General features: G+C 53.1%; 1 protein-coding gene across 9 annotated transcripts in view; it reads right to left on the reverse strand.

Annotated features, from left to right (window-relative positions):
• Nucleotides 1–86: 86 nt before the first annotated feature.
• SPSB1 (splA/ryanodine receptor domain and SOCS box containing 1) overlaps nt 87–18,111 on the reverse strand; it is a 62,606-nt gene continuing 44,581 nt past the window's right edge. For 7 of the 9 annotated variants that reach the window (XM_084786754.1, XM_084786756.1, XM_084786759.1 and 4 more), the window contains exons 2-3: nt 10,670–11,513; nt 87–2,205 (exon numbers count right to left, since the gene is read on the reverse strand). In XM_084786754.1, the coding sequence (XP_084642880.1) occupies nt 2,078–2,205; nt 10,670–11,363 (822 nt within the window). In that variant the 5' untranslated portion in view covers nt 11,364–11,513 and the 3' untranslated portion in view covers nt 87–2,077. Of the gene's footprint in view, nt 2,206–10,669; nt 11,514–14,188; nt 14,210–14,951; nt 15,195–18,111 lie in introns of those variants that run through there. The other 2 variants (XM_084786755.1, XM_084786762.1) reach the window with 2 other exon arrangements.

Genomic DNA, 18,111 nt, shown 5'->3' on the forward strand with positions numbered 1-18,111 from the left:
TCATTGGCAGGATGGTAGAGGGCTTGGCCGTGGTCCCTCCCCCCAATCCCCTACCCCCCCCCCCCCGAGACACAAAGGACTCATGGTTTTATATTTTAACAAACTTTTCTTTATTAGGTTGCTGTTATGAATCATCATAAAATAGAACAGAACGGGGTTACGGGGTTTCAAAACTATACATGCCATGGGGCGTACGGTGAGTCCTGGGGTGATGGACTATGAGGATGCAGGAGAGCCTGGCACTTCACCAGCACCCACGGGGGCACAGCTGGATCAAGATGACAAGCTGGGATCTGTACAACTGAATATGATCCACTCCAAAATCAGAACGAGTAAAAACTTACAGTCTGACAAGGCCCGAAATGGAAAAAAAAAAAAAAAACCAAACAAACCTCAAAATAGAAAGGGAATAATTTACATTCTTTATCTAGTCTTGGCACCAATTTTGTGCTTTAAAAATTATACTCCACTGGAAGATTAAAAAAAAAAAGGTACCCTACAGCAGCTGCTTAAAATGATTCTTACAAATATATATGTAAATATATTAAACATTTTTCAACAAATAAAGTCATCTATTGTACCTGTGCAGAAATGAACAGAACTCAGACTCGATGGGAGTTGATTTCTTTTTTTCTTTTTTTAAGGACAAGGTTTAACACAGCCCGGGGTGGCCACAGACACAGTGTGTCACTGAACTCCAGTTCTCCTGGCTCCACCCCCTGAGTTCCGGGATCACAGGTGTTTCACACCATGCCTGATTTTCCTTGGTGTTGGGGGTGGGGTGGTGGTGGATAGAACCTGAGCTTCCTGCATGCCAGGCAACCATTTTACCAACTGGGCTACGTACCCAATTTAGGGAGTTGATTTTAAAGTGGAAGAGAACAGTAAGAGAGCAGGAGCAGGCGCTGTGATGCTCCGTGAGGGTGCTGCTGGGGGCAGGCATTCATCTCCTGGGGGCTGTCCTACACCCCACTTCTGTGGCTTGAGGGTGTGTATGGTGGGGTCTTGAGCCTGAAGGGGGCTGGGGGGGGGCACAGGCTTTTCATGATGCTCCGTTCTGCTCTTGGTCTCTCTAACCCTGTCTTGCCTATGGCGTCCCCAGGGGCTGGAGACCCCGCTCATCTGTTTATCCTGATGATCCTCCAGGCTTGGAGCTTCTGAGGATGCCAGTGGGAAACACCAGAAAAATCAGGTGCAAAGTTCACAGCTCGTGGAAGACGAGCAACCCAAACAGGTATAATGATGGGTGACTGCCCAAGGTAAAGCAGCTCCCTGGGGACATGGGGACTTGCACAGCCCTCTAATTCTCCTGCTCTGCTGCCTGGTGCAGAGCTCCTTAGGAACTGGTCAGGGGATCTACACAACGACACACTTGTATGTGTGCACACCAGCTCGCACGTCCCGGGAGAAGGGCAGGTGTGGCACACACAATCGGGGGCGGGGGGTGGCAGGTGGTGGGAAAGTGACAGAACACACCAAGGGATGTGACCCAAGAAGGTTCCCTTTCTATGTGGAATAAATAAACGGCCTTTTGTTAATGTTTAAAGAATAAATACAGGGCACGGAGCACCGACAGCTGGCATGGAAGCTGGCGCTCACTGGCCCAAGGGAGGCCCAGCCTGGGGTTTATCTCAGCGTCCATGGTATGTGCTGTCCTGAGCTTCCTCTGCATGGCCTGGTCCGGCCATTCCTGCTTTTTTGGAATCTGCCCTTCAGCCCTGGCATCTCCCATTAGCCTCACCTCCCAAGACCCCCAGGTGGCTGTAGACTCTCCTTAGGGAACTGGGGAGCAACCCACTCCACCTGAGAGGAGACAGGCGCCCGAGAGAGGCTTTCATAGTTTATTCTCTGCAGGTGGTTCAGGGAAGGGCCTGGATGTTGCTGCTTCAGCCAGTGCTGGGAAGGGAGAAGTCCGTTGGCGTCGGTCCACCCAGCGGAGGCAGCTGGTAGGATGAGAGGACACGTCTGCCCATGGCTGAGGGTGGGCATCCATCCCAGGCACAGGGGTCGGTGGACCCCCTGACGGCTCAGTGAGTTGGCACCAGGTGGCTGTCATATGGCGGTCCTGGGACGTGGGTCACTGGTAGAGGAGGTAGGCCTTGAGGGAGGCAGGTAGCGGCAGAGCAGGGATGGCACCCAGGCGCTCCTTTCCGAGCGCTAGGCGCACTGAACGCCGGCACAGGTCCATGAGGGGCAGGGGCTCAGCTGGGAAAACCAGGAAAGAAGAGGAGAACCTTAGCAAAGCTCAGGAAGGTTCTAGAACAGACAGACACTGCTTATGACGAGTGCGGAGTCAGCACCGCTTTAAGTGGATTTTTAACAAGCAGACCATTAACAAACGTGATTTAAAATTCTGAATTGTGGAAACCACTGCGGAGAAGGCGCACCAGGCTAGATAGGGACCCTAGGGCAAGCGAGAGCCAATTCTCTTGCACTCCCTGATTCCAGACACAGAGCAGGCCATGGAGGGCAGGTGCGCCACCTCACTCCTACTTTCGAGAGCCTGTGAGGTACTGTGCTTGCCTTCATTTTGTAGGAGAGGACAACGGGCGACAGAAAAGGTGCCCAGCAGGCTGGGGTAGAGGCTGATAGCCAGCGTGCTGAGCTGCCATACTGTACTGCCCAAGACAGAAGAGCTGGCCTGGGGCTGGCGCAGCAGGTAAAGGCACCCGTTGCCAACCCGGATGACCTGAGGTCTATCTGTGTAGGACTCACACACAGTGGAAGGAGAGAGCCGACACCTACAAGTTGTTCCATCTGATCTTCACATGCACGCGCTTGAGTGTGCAAGCACGTGCACGTGTGACATGGAACAAACGAAGAAGTAAACCTTCTCAAGAAAAGAAAGAAATGGTAGCCTAGAGTCATGTATAATGGGCGACAAAGCTAATGCACTGTTGCCAGTCAGCTGGCCCCAAAGCCTGATGACCGGTGTCTGAAGCCACGGTGACCGTGACCAAGAGCTGGAGGAAACCCAGGTCTATTGGCTGACAGGAAAAATGGAAATGCCAACCTAGCTGCTGCTGGAACTCCAAGGACACTCAGGGCCACCTCCCTGCACTGTCCCAAACACCACCAAGATGTCCCCAGCCAGAGGAACTCATGGCTGAGTTGTCTTGGGCATCTAGGTTAGAGAGTGCCTTCACCTCTGGGACCCCAAGGCTCTGTTTTGTCAGCTGAGAGTCCAGGCCCTGTGTCCTGCAGAGGAGGCGCTGGCCAGCTGGCAATGCCAGAGTGCTAAGGAGTCTGAAAATTGTTTCTCTCAGCTTTGGAACATACCAAGGCTGGGCCACTGTGGAACGGTTCGATGCTCCCTGGATCCTGGTGCTAGAAAGAGCACAAATCAATGGACTGTGGCTTGGACCACACCCACCCCTTGACGTGGAATGTCCATTGTGAGAAAGAAAAAAAGAAAGTAAAAAACGTCCAGAACATTTTTTTAAAAAATCTTAAAAAAAATGTGTGCTTGTTACTTTGTGTGTACATGTTCATGTGTGTACAGATGCACATGGTGGGAGGCAACACATGCATGTGTGTGAATGTGGGGGCTAAAGGACATCCTTAGCTGACATTCCTCAGGAAAAACTGTTCACCATATTGTTGTTTGTTCTCAGACAAGGTCATTGGCCTGGAACTCACACGTGGGCCGGGCTGCCTGGAGAGCCTCAGCTATGTGCCTACTTCTCTGTGTCCCTAATGCTGGGCCTGCAAAGTGTACACATCACACCTGGCTTTTTTTAACGTGTGTACTGGGGGGATCAAACTCGGGGGTCTTCATTCTTGCAAGCATTTTACCGGCTGGGCCATTTCCCTATCGCTAAAGTGCATTCATTCTGCTGTTAAAGTCTTCCATCTTCCGTATTAACCAGTGTGCCTCAAAACAGTAAACAAAACAAAACAAAACAAAACAACAAAATACCAACCCCTTTAAAGGCTGGAGACACAGCCCAGTGGTAGAACATGGTGCTTAGCATGTGCTCAGCATGTGCAAGGCCCTGGGGGTCAAACCCCACCACCAAATAATAAACAAACTAATAGAAATGATGGGAGATTTCGTTCTACGCCTGGAACATGGAGCCTGCGGATGGGTGCAGGACCCCTCGGGGTAGGAGAGTGTTCGGATGCTGATGGTAATGAGGTTACTGGGTGCATCAATGGGTGAATTAGAACGGTGCCTAAGCTCAATCTTATACCAGTTGCATTGAAAAAGAACAAACTGGGAGACGGCCCAGTCTATAAGATGCCTGCCATGCAGGAGGGAGGACCTGAGCCTTGTTCCTAGGAGGACATGAAAACAGCCAGGCGTGGTAGCAGTTGCTTGTAATCTCAGCTCTGGGGAGGCAGAGCCAGGAGGATCCCTTGGGGTTCACTAGCTAAGTAGTACAGCCATAGTGGGGAGTTCCAGGTCCCAGAGAAAGAGGTCCGGTCTCAGGAATGACACCTGAAGCTGACCTCTGACCTCCACATATATGTACATACATGCCCACCCACACTTACACCCCACCCCACAGGATAAACCTGAGCTCATGGGATGGCTTGGTGTGTGGCTTGGCGCTTGTGGCACAAACTCGATGACCTGTGTTTGGTCTGGTGGCATGGCTGTGCCAACACTCAGACATACACATAACTAACTCTCTCTCTCTCTCTCTCTCTCTCTCTCTCTCTCTCTCTCTCTCTCTCTCTCTCTCTCTCTCTCTCTCACACACACACACACACACACACACACACACTAAATCGATTACAATTTCCTGAACTCTAACCTGAAGGAAAGCTGCAGCTTTGGCTTTTCAGGAGAGGGACCCAAGTCGTAATGGTTTTTAATGGAAGCTTTGAAATAGAGCCTTTCCTGGACAACCCAGTGTGATCACTGGGAGCCTCGGGGGGGGGGGGGTGGCAGGAGGATAAACTAAAGGGGTTCCATCTATCCAAGCACATCTAGACCCTGAAACCAGAAGGCTTAACTGCAGCCTTCAGCTAGTGCCTGGTAGTTGTGAGGTGGCTCTTCTTCACGGCAGGGTGGGGAACCCTCTGTGTTTCCTTCTCACTGCCTGGGAGCTCCTACTATCTGGCATCACGGGGCAAAGGGCCTGAGGCTGCCTGAGTGCTATTCTGGGAGGATGTGTCTCAGCCCCTCCTGGGAGGTAGATGGCCTTCCTCAAGGGCTGGAAGGCTGCTGAGGCAGCACCGGGAGCCATCTATCATGGCTCAAGAGCCCTACTAAGCCAGAAAGTATTCCCACCATGGACCCTTGGCACTGAGTGTCAGGCCACCTCACAGATAGCCTTGTGAAGAAAGTTTCCAGACCACAGGTCTGAGACCGAGCGAGTCCCTGCTCCAAGCTCCTGTGTTTCAGGACAGGCACTGCAGCCGCCGCCACCACCACCACCTCCACGGTAGGTGAAGCTTGTGGACCTGGCCCGGGGGAGGGGGGGGGCTGCTGCTCTAACCTGCAGATGGGGAAAGAGACATCAGGAGCACAAGGGTCAAGGACTCTGAAGGGTTAAGCAGCTCCCTCATTCGCCCACGTGGAAGACTGGGGGCTATGGGGAATGGTCATGGGCTGTCAGGCCTCCTAGGACCAGCGACAGGAGGGGCAGCTAATGGCTGTAGTAATGCGTCAAGAGTTGACAATGTAACCAGGGCGAATCAGGCACTCTGTGAACAAGAACAAACAGGTCACCTTTCCCCACCTCACACGGGGAGAAGCAACGGTACACAGCACTGTGGTCAGCCTGCTTCTCAGACCCTGGGCAGAGCTGAGAGTGCACAGACTGTAGCAAAGTCCACTGTCCCAATTGCACTTGGTCACTACCAGGACCCAAGAAAGCACTTTTGGCCAAGAGCTGCAGGCTTGCTCCCTGCCCCATGCAAGTGTCCACCAACGTTCCACTGAGCTGGTGAGAACAGCTGCTGGCTGGAGCCTCTGGCGACTTTTGCTCATCACAGGAGGCTGAGGTGGTTGCTGATTTTTATGTGAGTGACAGAAGATGGGGCTGAATGCTCAGCAAGGACACCAGGAAGTTAACCAGACACTGTTTCCAGGAGCAAAAGGTTGAGGATCTGGGAGAGGCCACAGGCCGACTAATGCATTTCTAAGAGGAACAGTTTCCTAGGCCACTAGGAAGCTCTGCACGGCTCTAGAGCCCCCACAGACATATCTGTGGTGCTCTGAAAAACATCTGCCCCAAGTGAGGCTTCAGGAGCCCAAGGGCTCACTAGCAGTTAGAGCATCCGTGCAAATGTGAGGACCAGATCTGGATTCCCAGAACCCAGTAAATGCCAAATGGGCACAGCAATCTGCCTGTAATTCCAGCCTTGGAAGATAGAGACGGGTTCCCCAGTCAAGCTGGCTAGCAGGACTAGCCACATCAGCGAGCTCTGAGTTTGATTGAGAAACCTGCCTTAATGACTAAGGGGAAGAGTTTTTTCGAGACAGGGTCTCTCTGTATAGCCTTGGCTATCCTAGACTCGCTTTGTAGACCAGGCTGGACTCGAACTCACAGCAATCCACCTGCCTCTGCCTCCCGAGTGCTGGGATTAAAGGTGTGTGCCACCACGCCCGGCTTTGAGGACGATTCTTGACATGAACCTTGGACTTGCATATGCATTCACACATGGGCAGCCACACATATGTACCCACACACGTGTACCCACATACATGTACCCACACACATGCACCCACATTCATGTAAAACCATTTGTATGTACAAGTGGAAAAAATTTTTAAAAGGCAAGTGCTGTGTTCCAGTCCATGACAAATGACCAATGAAACAGTCGCATGAGGAGGAGACTCTAGTTCAGTGACACACATGCTGTTGACCCCCACAGCACCTGAGGCTGAGGTGGTGCTCACTCCTACAAGCAGCTGGCAGTGAAAATCCTCACGGGAACATTCTAGATTGTTCTGAGTGGAAGTAGCCATTGTGCTCATTCTTTGTACTAAGCAGTTCTCACAAGAAGAGCTGTGGAAGCACGGCGTCTTGTCCTTGTCCCCAAGCAAGGACAAATGGAATCTTTCTAAGCGACACAGGTGCTCTTGGCCTCTGTCCTCCAGACACTGAGACTCTACCGTCCTCATGAAGCCAGTGTTTCTGAGAGAGGGTCTTGCTTCTCCTTCGTGGTGTGGCACCCCCTGAAGGAAGTCCTGCCAGGGGCAGGGTGACCAGTCTCCCCACCGCACTGTTTGGATGGGGGAGCACCGAGAAGCCATCGCTGTGGTGGGACAGCTGGGGAGCAACGCAGGAGGAGGGGACAGATACTCACACTAAGAACTGGCCAGGAGTGGACAGAGGCAGAGAATGAATAGCTACAAACTAAACACTAAACAGCCGCCGCCAGGACTTCCTGGCCGCAGGGAACAGATTCTCCCCCGAGCCTCCGCGAGGTCTGACCCTGCTGACAGCTCGGTCTCAGACATCTGGCCTCCTGAACTGCGACAGAATAGATTTCTGTTGTTTTAAATGCCTGGTTCAGGGCAATCTGTTCCGGCAGCCCCAGGAAATGAGTATAGCATCCTTTTTCCCCACATCAGGCATCAGGCTTTAAGTCTGCTCCACCCGAATGGCTCCTGGCAAGGTCACTTACAACCTTCTGGTTGCCAAGGCAGCTGTCAGCATTCTCGATCTGTCATTACTTTGTCTTTCCTTAAACTCTTTCTTCCCTTGGCACCCAATACCATCTCTTGGGACGCTCTGGACACATAGCGTTATTCTCCAGGGCCTCTTGCTCCTAACGGCGTCTGACCTCAGCCCTCACCTGGCTCTCCCCATGCCTCTGGGTGTTCCGTTTGTTATCAGTTTTGGTGGGCTAGGGATGAATCCTGGGACCTTGCATATACCAGGCAAGTCTGCGATCCATAAGCAACGCCCGCAGCCAATAGTCACCACTATCAATGTCATCTGTACACGGATGAACCCTGTGTCTCAGGAAGCTCCTAGGTGCAGCTGGACTAACTTCTGCCTCGACACGTTCCTCTCTCCAGCTTTCCTATCTTTCTGATTTCAACCGTGACCTTCAACCTGCTTAGACCAAACACCTATAGTCATACCCTGGCTATCCTTTCCCATTTCTTAAACACAATCTACTGAGCTGTGTGTTCCAGGATCTGGCGGCCTCTACCACCTCTACAGCTTTTGCCTTGCCTCAGGCCCAGTCATCTCTTACCTGACAAACTGTCACGGGGACCACTGTTATCCACCATCAGCCGAGGGATCCGTGTATGGCCTGAGTGGCCCCTCAACAATGCACTGAGGTATCGGTGTCAAGCAGGTGATGGCTCTAACACATGCCAACTCTCCCTCCTCTCCCTCTGCAGCCAATGAGAACACACCACCCCAGGTGTCCTGCTCAGCACATCCGTGCTCCCACCTGCACCTTCCAAAGTCAGCTTTATACAGCCAGGACTAGGGAAGATGAGAAGCCAAGGGTCTTGGCATTGCCTGGCAACTCAGTTAAGCCGGAGAAAGCCCAGAGTGTATATCACTGCCCAAGATGCATCTTGCTGTGACATTCTGAGTCCATCTGGATCCCAGCTGCCACGACAGGCTGCCTAGGTGAGGTCAGTTTCCAACAACTTATCCCCATTCTCACACTCCCGCCCAAACTTCTTTAGAATTTTCCAGTAGGGCTTGGCGTTCTGGATTGAAGAGGAAGGAAAAAAGCAAGCATTCATCTTTCTCTGCTTCCTAACTGTGGATATACTATGATTGGCTGCCTCATACCTTCCCCCGCCATACTAGACTGTGTACCCTCTCAAACTCCTTCCTCCTGTTGGGTTCATCGGGTATTTTGTCCCAGCAATGAGAAAAGTAACTAGCCCGGTGTGTAACCCTCCACTTGATGCAGAGCTAAGGAGAGTACCAACTGTTCAGAGGACACGGTCTAGGCCTCTAGAGTGGCACTGGTGGAAATGCCACGTGAGTTACACATGACTTGCCAAGAGCAAACACAGCCCAGGCCCCCTCTTGACTGCTAAGAGTCTGTGTTCTGTACAGGATCTGGGATACATGGAAGCCATGCAAACTCTCAGGGCTAATGGAAATCCTGGCAAGCCTACTCCCAAATGACAAGACTAGACAATTCTCATGGAGCTCAGATCTGATGTCTAGAAGACGACAGTAGCCTTGGCAACCCTCCCATCTGTCAGTCTGCAATGAAAGAGCATAAGCTCCCTGGGGGCACTGACCACGCCTTGAGGGAAGGAGGGAGGCAGGCCCGGAGCCAGGGTTCCCTTTGAACCTAAGCCCCGGGCACCTGCACCCAGGAGTCCCAATCTCCGGCCGTCCCTGCAAAGGTGGTTGTGGACTTGTCACTTGTTTCTGTCGCTGAGGGAGACAGACCTACGGAACTTGCTCTGCTAGTTCCCTGGTCCAGGTCTGAAATGGCTTCCTTGGGGAGGAGGTTCCATTCTCGGTGCATGCTGGGCCGCCTCTGCCCGTAGTGCCATACCCTTGTGTTGGACTGCACGGGGACAGATAGAGGCGGGCAGAGGATTCTGCGCTGCAGATGGCCCCACCCAGCGACTGGCTCCCTGCCATCGTCCAGGCAAAGCCTCGGTAGAACATGCAAAGAAGAAGGGAGGGGCTCCTGAGAAGACTGGGAGTCAGTTCACAGGTGTCTGGCTACTCTGAACATCCCAGGGCTGCCCAAAGACCGGTCCGAGAGAGAGGCGAGGCAGACAGGGAATCTTGCAGGGTCAGTGATGGTGGGAGAGTCAAGGTCTGTGTTCCTGACATGAGCAAGGGACACGTCTATCACGAAACACAGGTTGGGGCTGGGATTTGGAGTGCCAGGCCAAGCCTGCCCCTAAAACAGCCATGGTGGTTGGCACTTTCTGGGTCATCCCCTTGTGGAGATACCCTTGTAGGAAATGAGCTCCCAGAGAGAGGGCCTGGTATGGGGGTGGACGGTTCTGGGGCACAAGGACTCCCACTAACACGATGCACGGTCTCACCCATACCGGAAAGCCACAGGCCTGCACCTGCCACCAGCACAGTGCTGATGCATACAAGATCCTTCAACACAGAAAAAGGCCACACCTTTTCCCCAAAGGACAGGCAGAGAAGTCCCCGCTGACTCCACAGTGTCCCCACTCCAAAACGATGCAAATCTTTTTCAAGACTGTGGTGCAAAGGAGAGTCTCGCTGTGGGAAGCAGGGACTCGGAAGCTGGGTCATTCTTGGAAAAGGTCCTGGGCTTTCACCTATCTAGGAGGGCAGAGCATCCCCAAGGCTACACAGCTCGACTCGGTGACACTAGCTCCTGTGCTAGAATACGGTCAATGACAGTTCAAGGCTGGAAGCACATTAATCAGAGAATGACAAAAAGCATTCCTTCATTTACTATCTGTCACTCCATCACCTGTTCATCCAGTCACCTGACCTCTCCATCCACCATCCAGTCACCCCCCTGTGCATCCATCCATTGACTCATGAAGCGCTACCAGGTATTCCAGCAGGTTCTAGATAGACCTCCTCACTTAACCAGGTACAGGTCAAAAATGGCCCGTGAGGATCTACAAACACCGGGCTACCTACCTACTTTGAGACGTTTTTAAAGCCCAACAACTACATAAACTAGCCAGAGACCATAGGGATATGGGGGGGGGGCTGGAGCGTGTGGGGGAGGGGGACGACAAACACCTGTTTTAGACAAAGCAGGGGACACTTACGATCAAGTCCGTTCAAGTAGCGCATGCGGATCTCACAGTGGCCCCAGACGGCACTCACGACGGGGTATAACTTTTTGCCCTTGAGCCCCCGGAAAGCCACTCCCATGTACTGTCCGTCCACAATGAAACTCAAAGTCCCGTCGTCCATGTCCAGGGCCACAAGGAAGGAGTCAGGGACGATGAATGTCTCATCCGGCTCCAGAAAGGCCGGGTATGTTCTACTTGGCTGGTTCTTGCCGTCATGGTAGAGACGGTTACGCCCCAGGTCCCAGCCCCAGGACTCAGAGTTATTCCCTACGAGGGTTGTGTACCCGACAGAGTGCAAAGGGGCATCCGCCGTGGCTACCCCCACCACGGCATGCGTGCCCCGCTGCCTCATGGCCCACGTGATCTGCCACACGTGCAGTCCACGTGTGTACCCGACCTTGGCCCTGATAGCGTCTGTGCTCTGGGCCACCGGATGCCGGTGAAAGGTCAACTTGTCATCTTCCTTCACGAAGACGTTGAGCGAACGGTCGTTATTGTTCCAGGAGTGGAGGAGCTGGACGTCGTGGGGCACGGGGGGCATGTCGAGCAGGAGGTCCAGCCGGGTGGGCTTGCAGTAGTCCAGGCCCTGGAGCTCCTGCTTGAGAGGTCGGTAGGTGGCGTCCCGCATGTCCACAGTCTTGATGCCTCCCGTGACCTTCTGACCCATGTTGGCCTTTGATTTCACCTTTTCCCTGACTCCCAAGGCAAACTCATCAATCTTGGGGCACTGACTCCAACAGCTCTAATCAGGCCCAGCAGCAACCCCTAAGGAAGGTTCCTAGCCGATCTCCAAAGGTTGTGAAGCACTCAGTGTTTCCTAATGGGTGGAAAGAAAAACAGCAGAGTGAGCGAGCTGGAGCACAGTAGCAGGGGGAAGATTAAAAAGGAACACACAGCTGGATACACCAATGTGCCTCAGCAGCTCGGAACCTTGGCGCAGAATGAAATGCCCCCGTCCCTGGGGGCTGTGTGGTCACGAGCGAAAGGGGCTATCCACCCCATGGTCTGTGTGGAGAGGTGGAGGTGGGCTTAGGGCCGGGAAACTGCACTCGGTGTGCCGGGTCAGTGTGAGACACGGGGGATGCTCGTTGGGCTCCTAGTTGGCGGTTCATGGTCAGAAGGCCCAGGCGGCAGCGTGGATCCTGGCGTGAGCCCCAACTCAGTGACACCTCCTTGGTCAGAGTGAAGGGAAGCACACTGCTCTTGCTCCCCTGTGCAGGATGCAGACCACAGCAGAGGCAGAGGAAGACCCCAAGCCAGGACTTCCCTTGCCAGCACAGTCACCCCCCCCCCCCCCCCCGCCAAGTGGCCCAAGGGAAGGAACGCTGATGTAGACGGCAGTTCTTCTCAGGAACAGCATACACACTTAGCCAAGCTCTACAGCCCAGAGGTCTCAGCAAGTCCTCCTCAGGCCCTAACCTTGTCTGGACTGCAGCCATCAGCAAGGCTTTCACAGGGCCCTCGCTGGGTCCTGGAATCAGAGGGACACGGAAGGGGCAAGGCTCATCCGCTAACCCACGCGTGGTCCTGGGCTGACTGGCAGGTGACCCAGTGCTCTGTTAGAAGACCATGCTTCACCAGTGAGTCTCCTCCTGGCTACAGCCTAAGTCCATGCCCTGCTCCCCGCACCCCCCCCCCCCCTGCATCAACATGTCCTAGATCTGTTATAGGAAGTGGGACCAGAGGGGAGACCTCACTGCATCTGTCTACACCTCCAGTGGGTGTCAAAATGAGGAGGAGGCGGCTGACAATACTTTCCCCACCTGTTGCTGTCCAGACTTGGATGGGGCAGGGGTGGGGGATGGGAAGTCGAGGGGTGGGGGTGGGGAATGGCAGAACATTTGCACTCCTGGCTCTCACTCATGCGTGGAGGGCTGGAAGATGGCTCCGTGAGTCGAGGCCTGCCTCCACAAGTGTGAGGCCCAGAGTTCCGATCCTCAGAGCCCACACAGAAGCTGGGTGCGTATGGCAGCCCACTTCCTATCCCAGAGCACCTGGGGGTGGGGATGGGCTCTCTGCAGAGGAAGCTGGCTAGAGAAGCTAGCTAAAACGGGGAATTTAATGAAAGACCCTTTCTCAATACATAAGGTGAAGGATAAGGAAGACACCTGATGCCATCTTCCACACACATGTACATACATGCATACAACAACAACAAACAAACACACACACACACACACACACACACACACACACACACACACACACACGGTATACATACATTAAAAAAAAAAAACAAACCCAAACCCTCCTTGGACTCCAGAAGCAAAGTCTGAAGACAGGCTCCAGCCATCAACAGGGTAACGGTGAACGGAGGCTCCCGGATACGTAATCTAACAGGATGAGACACCAACAAAAACGGGTGAAGGCCAGTAAGCCTCAGCTGCTGGAAACAGGAGCTCTAGGGTCCATGAATAAAGTGGATACAGGAAATGTGAAGGAATCTAGTGTGGGAAGGCTGCAGGGTGCTAGGTTCAAGGTCATCTGGGCACTAGAGAGCGCTGGCCTCTCAGTCAGTGAGCACAGGACCAAGGTGAGCTACTGCGCTCTTGGCTGGGAAGGGACCACTGTGAGGATGATGGCTTTGAGGAGGAAAGGCCTCCTGTGGGTTCAGCCCCGCGGGAAGGACCTAGGTGAAAACACGTGCTCAGCGCCTTATACCTTCATTCTTGGTGCCAGAGAGAACACATGATGCTCTTGCAACACCCAGTCCCAAGGATGCAGATATCTCTTCAGAGAAAAGACAGGACCGGGGTGTCCAGTGTCAACAAATCTGCACATAGTCGAAGCGTCCCTTTGCAGCTGAGGACTGCACTGGTTCCACAAAGCCCTGAGGGCACTGAGAGCTACTTCTGGATATCTGGGAATAACAAGTCTAGTTTCTTTTATCTTCCTTTGGGATACTGGGGGGGTTAAACCTAAAACTCTGTACATGCTAGGCAAAAACTCTACCACTGAACCACAGCACCGGCCCTTTTTAAAAAACTTATCGTTTTGACCCAGGCCCTCATGTTGCTGGCTCGATCAACCACCTGGGATGTCTGCTTCAAGCTTGTTGAGTTGCTGTCATGACAACTTCTTTCAATGGCAGAGTGCGACCTCTAAGCTGGAGCAAGCCCTTTCCATACCTAAACTGCTCCTCATCAGAATGTTTTATTATAGCAGCAGAAATCAAATGAAAACCACCAGAAACTAGCACATTCGGTGCGAAAAAAACTCCATGCTAACTGTCTTTGGTTTTGTGGACCAGACTACAGCTGTTCAGCTTCACTGTCACAGCCCCAAAAATACCTACAAATGGCACAGACGCCGATGTTCACGGCTGCATTACAATAAAACTTTATTTAAAAACGGGCCAGCCCTCAGCCTGCCAGCCCAAGCTAGATTATGGCTCCCACTCTGTCACCCACCACTGAACAAAGTTTTGTGAAGGCTGCAGCCGGCAAGCCTAAGGCCTTAGGACAATCAATCAAAAAAAAAAAAAAAGGTCACCTCAGGGTAGAGTGTCCACTGCCTGTCCATTTTCACAAACTCTTCTAGTTCTAAGATGTTCCCAATGGCCTGTACGCAGCCTAGCGAGTTCACCATCACCCACGCTGTGCTAAGCTGCAGCCCTCCCTGGCCCATAGGCAGGTGAGAGCTCCGGGCGTGGGACAGTTATGAATGGTGGGTGTCCACTGGAGAGAAGGTATAGGAAGGGAGAGCTGGAGAGGCACAAGCTAAAGTGTCCACAGTGGTGCGGAATGATTTTCTCATAAGGGAGGCCAGGGGACACGGTCCAAGTCCTCCGTCCTATGTGTTCTCCCATCCCATCATCTGAGTCACCTTCTGAGTGGTCAGTTGCCACGGCAATCCTAGAGTCACGCTTGACTCATCTTTCCTGTGTGTCCAGGTTGTTGCCTGAAGATGACACTGTCCTATTGTCCACAGCGAGCCACCTCCTAGCTTACGTAAGGCTGCCAAAGCCAACCAGCTTCCCACCTTCCATCCACTCTAAAATGCGCCCATGCAGGGAGCTAGAAAGGTAGCTCAGAGGTTAAAAGTGCATACCGCTCTTGAAGAAGACCCAAGTTTCATTCCCAGTACCCACACTAGGTGGTTCACAACTGCCTGTAGCTCTAGCTACAGAGAACCTGGTACCTCTAGTCTCTGTGGGGGACTGAAATCATGTGCACAGGGCCCCCATCCCAGACCTATAATTTAAAAATAAATTATTTTAAGGCATGCCCATGCAGCTGCGCTCTCCCATTCTCACCTGTCCTTGGGCTGCAGCCTGCAGGGTGTGCCCCCAGGCCTGTCTCCAAGGCTCCCACACTCACTCAGGACAACTGTGCCTCGTACACCAACTAAGTACCACGCTTGGCTTTTCCAAGTTCTCGTTTGCTCATCTATAACATGGGTGGCACCTGTGTATCACGTGCTTATCTGAGACTCAAGGGGGACAATGCCCAAGAGACGGCTTGGCACAGCTGGCATTTTACTTCTGATGTTCTAGAATGTGCTTGCTCCCTCAACAAAGCTCACTGTGAGCCCGTCTTCCTGGTTACCATACCTGGCTCAGCGGATGAACACCGCCTCTGGCTATGACCCCAAGCACTGGAAGGCCATCCCACAGAAGTCCAAGATTAAGGACTCCATGAAAGCAGAGGTCAGTGGACTTGTTTTGTGGATGGCCAGAGAGTAAATATTTTAAGCTTTTCAGACAGTGTGTAAATAAATGGGTATGGCTATGTCCCAAGAAAACAGAGAGGTGGATTTAAACCATAGCCATGGTTTGCTGACTGACCCTCTTATAAAATTGTGAAAAACGACTGACCCGCTCCCCAAAATACCTGGACATGGAGCTCAGGGTGGGGTGGGTGTGCGCCACCCATGGGTGCTAGGTGACAGGAACGTGGGTGCGCCTGCATAGCTGTGGTTAACACTGGGCAAGGTAGGCTTCACTGAGCCTGTAGGGAGTCCAGCAATGGGCACTGCTGGTAGGAAGTGGGAAAACCAGTACAGGTGCTGGCTCTGGGTCACCCCGTTTCCTGCTGTTCAGGAAGCAAAGCAGAGGCTCAGGTGTTATGGGGTTCAAATGTGCCATGTGAGTCCCAGGATCGAGGGAGCAGATGCAAGCCTCTGAGAGGTGGGAGGACTCAGCCCTCATCCCTGCCCAGGAGCTGTCGAACCATGAAGGGAAGAAAGTGGTGGTGTGTTGCCTTGTAGGCTGAAACTAGGCAGCAGAGAGCCTACAGGGACGGGCTTCCATCACCACATCCCATCAGTCACAGCACCCATGGATGCCTACACAGACATGCATGCATGCCCGTACGCATAGGGGCACCACTGGGGGTAGTGACATCAGCGGTCGCTGAGGCTTAGGAGCAGGACAGAGGCCTGGACGTTGGTGGTTCCTGGCTGAGTCCCTTAGCGGTTCTCATGCTCAGAAAGCGAGGTCTGGCATTCACTACCATGTTCCTCTGTGGTGGAGACGGCTGGCCGCCCTCAGGGCTAGCCAACCCCCAAACAAAGCCCAGTCAGCACCCCTCTTGCCTTCCAAACTCTGGCCACCCTGAACAACAAACACATCCCACTGTGCTTAGTCCCCAGGGCTGCCCCTGGCAGCTGTCATACAGTTGCGGTGCTGGCCACTAGCAAGGACCAGGGACACTGCTGAGAGGGGGCCGAGGAGGGGACATACAATGTTATTATCCCATTACAGCTTCTATGCAGAGGCACAGCTATCCCAGCCAAGAGATCGTGTGTGTGTGTGTGTGTGTGTGTGTGTGTGTGTGTGTGTGCATGCTTTGAGTGTGTAGAAGCTCTAAGTGTGCATCTGTTACTCTTATTGGGCAGCAGATACTCTATCCAGTCAATCGCCCAGCATTGTTTTTCTCTAGGTTAAAGATCAACCAAGGACAGCAGGGTAACCACCATGCAAAGGCAAGCAGGTTGCTTACGAGAGGAAGGCTGTGCTCTGCACCATAGGCTGAGAGCTCGCTGAGCCACAGAAGAGGACCAGCTCTGGTCAGGAGTCAAGACCAGTGACAGGGACTGTGTGACACGAAAGTACCTGAATAATTACTCAGAAAATGCCATGTAAGGGCTGGAGAGATGGCTCAGTGGTTAAGAGCACTGACTGCTCTTACAAAGGGCCAGGGTTCAATTCCCAGCACCCACATAGCAGCTCACAACTGTTTCTAACGCCAAGATCTGACACCTTCACACAGACGTACATGTAAGGCCAAACACCAATGCACGTAAAATACAAGTAAAAAATCGAAAAAAAAGAAAAGAAAATGCTGTGTAAGCAGCTCCATGGGTCATAGCAGGCGAGTCGTCCCACCCCCACCCCCCATGCCACTGTCTACCATGCCCTCTTGGTAAGGATGTGTGGCTGAACTGAGGCACACTGGCGAGGGGCTATGGGCTTAGGGTACACCCCAAGGCTATGGGTCGGATGACTTGTGACCCTGACAGGCCAGTTTAAAGATGCACACACACACCAAGACTGACTCTATACTCCCTTGCAGTAGGATGAACCAGATCAAAAGTGCAGGAACCAAGGAAGAGGTATCTGTATCCACAAGACCACACTGGACCCTGTGGCTTACATTTCTTCCGCCTTCCTCTAAGGAAGCACTCCCACCCCTCCCCCAGCCCCTGCCACACACAGAGTTGGGGTCAGTTCAAGGTCCACTGCAAAAGGCCACAGCGGTTAGGGGCAAAAGCTTTCACAACTCAGTTTAGGTGACCCGGTGGCATCTGTAAATGGACTTTCAAATGGAGGGCTCGGCTCTAAGAAGAGCAGAACTTGCTGAACGAAGCCTTGGCTTCCTATGGGCGGCCTTCCATGCTCTTAGTCCAGGGCCTCTTGTTGCTATCTAAGGTGTCATGGAGGTGAGGGGAGCTTGGCAGGGAATCGTCAGCTGGTGTGATGAACAGACGCCCAACTGGGACAACCTTCTCTGCAAAGTGTGTGTGTGTGTGTGTGTGTGTGTGTGTGTGTGTGTATGATAGAGAGGGAGGGAGACACACACACACACACACACACACACACACACACACACACGAGCAGGCGGGGGGGGGGGGAGAGGCAGGGGGGAAGGGAGAGGTGGGGGGTGGGACCATGTGTTCCAACCAGGTGCCAAATATTCCTTCAGGGTCTCATACTCCTGAGAGTCGCATCTCCTCCCACCAGGAGTGGTGAGACATCCCCCACCCTCCCCTCCCCCCATCAGCCTACAGCCAGGAGCACTTGGATGAAGAAAGACACTCCCACAGCATAAGGTCCATTGAGCAGCCCAGGGAATGAGGCAGCTGGGACAGGAGGATCATGGGAATGTGCAGCATGCACTCTCATCTCTGAAGGGGCAGGGTTTGGTCTCTTCACGCATCTGGGTCTACTGCAGGCTTGGAGAAGGACCCAGAAG

The sequence above is a fragment of the Acomys minous genome (assembly GCF_964271855.1).
Source record: "Acomys minous genome assembly, chromosome: 6".
Taxonomy (NCBI): Eukaryota; Metazoa; Chordata; class Mammalia; order Rodentia; family Muridae; genus Acomys; species Acomys minous.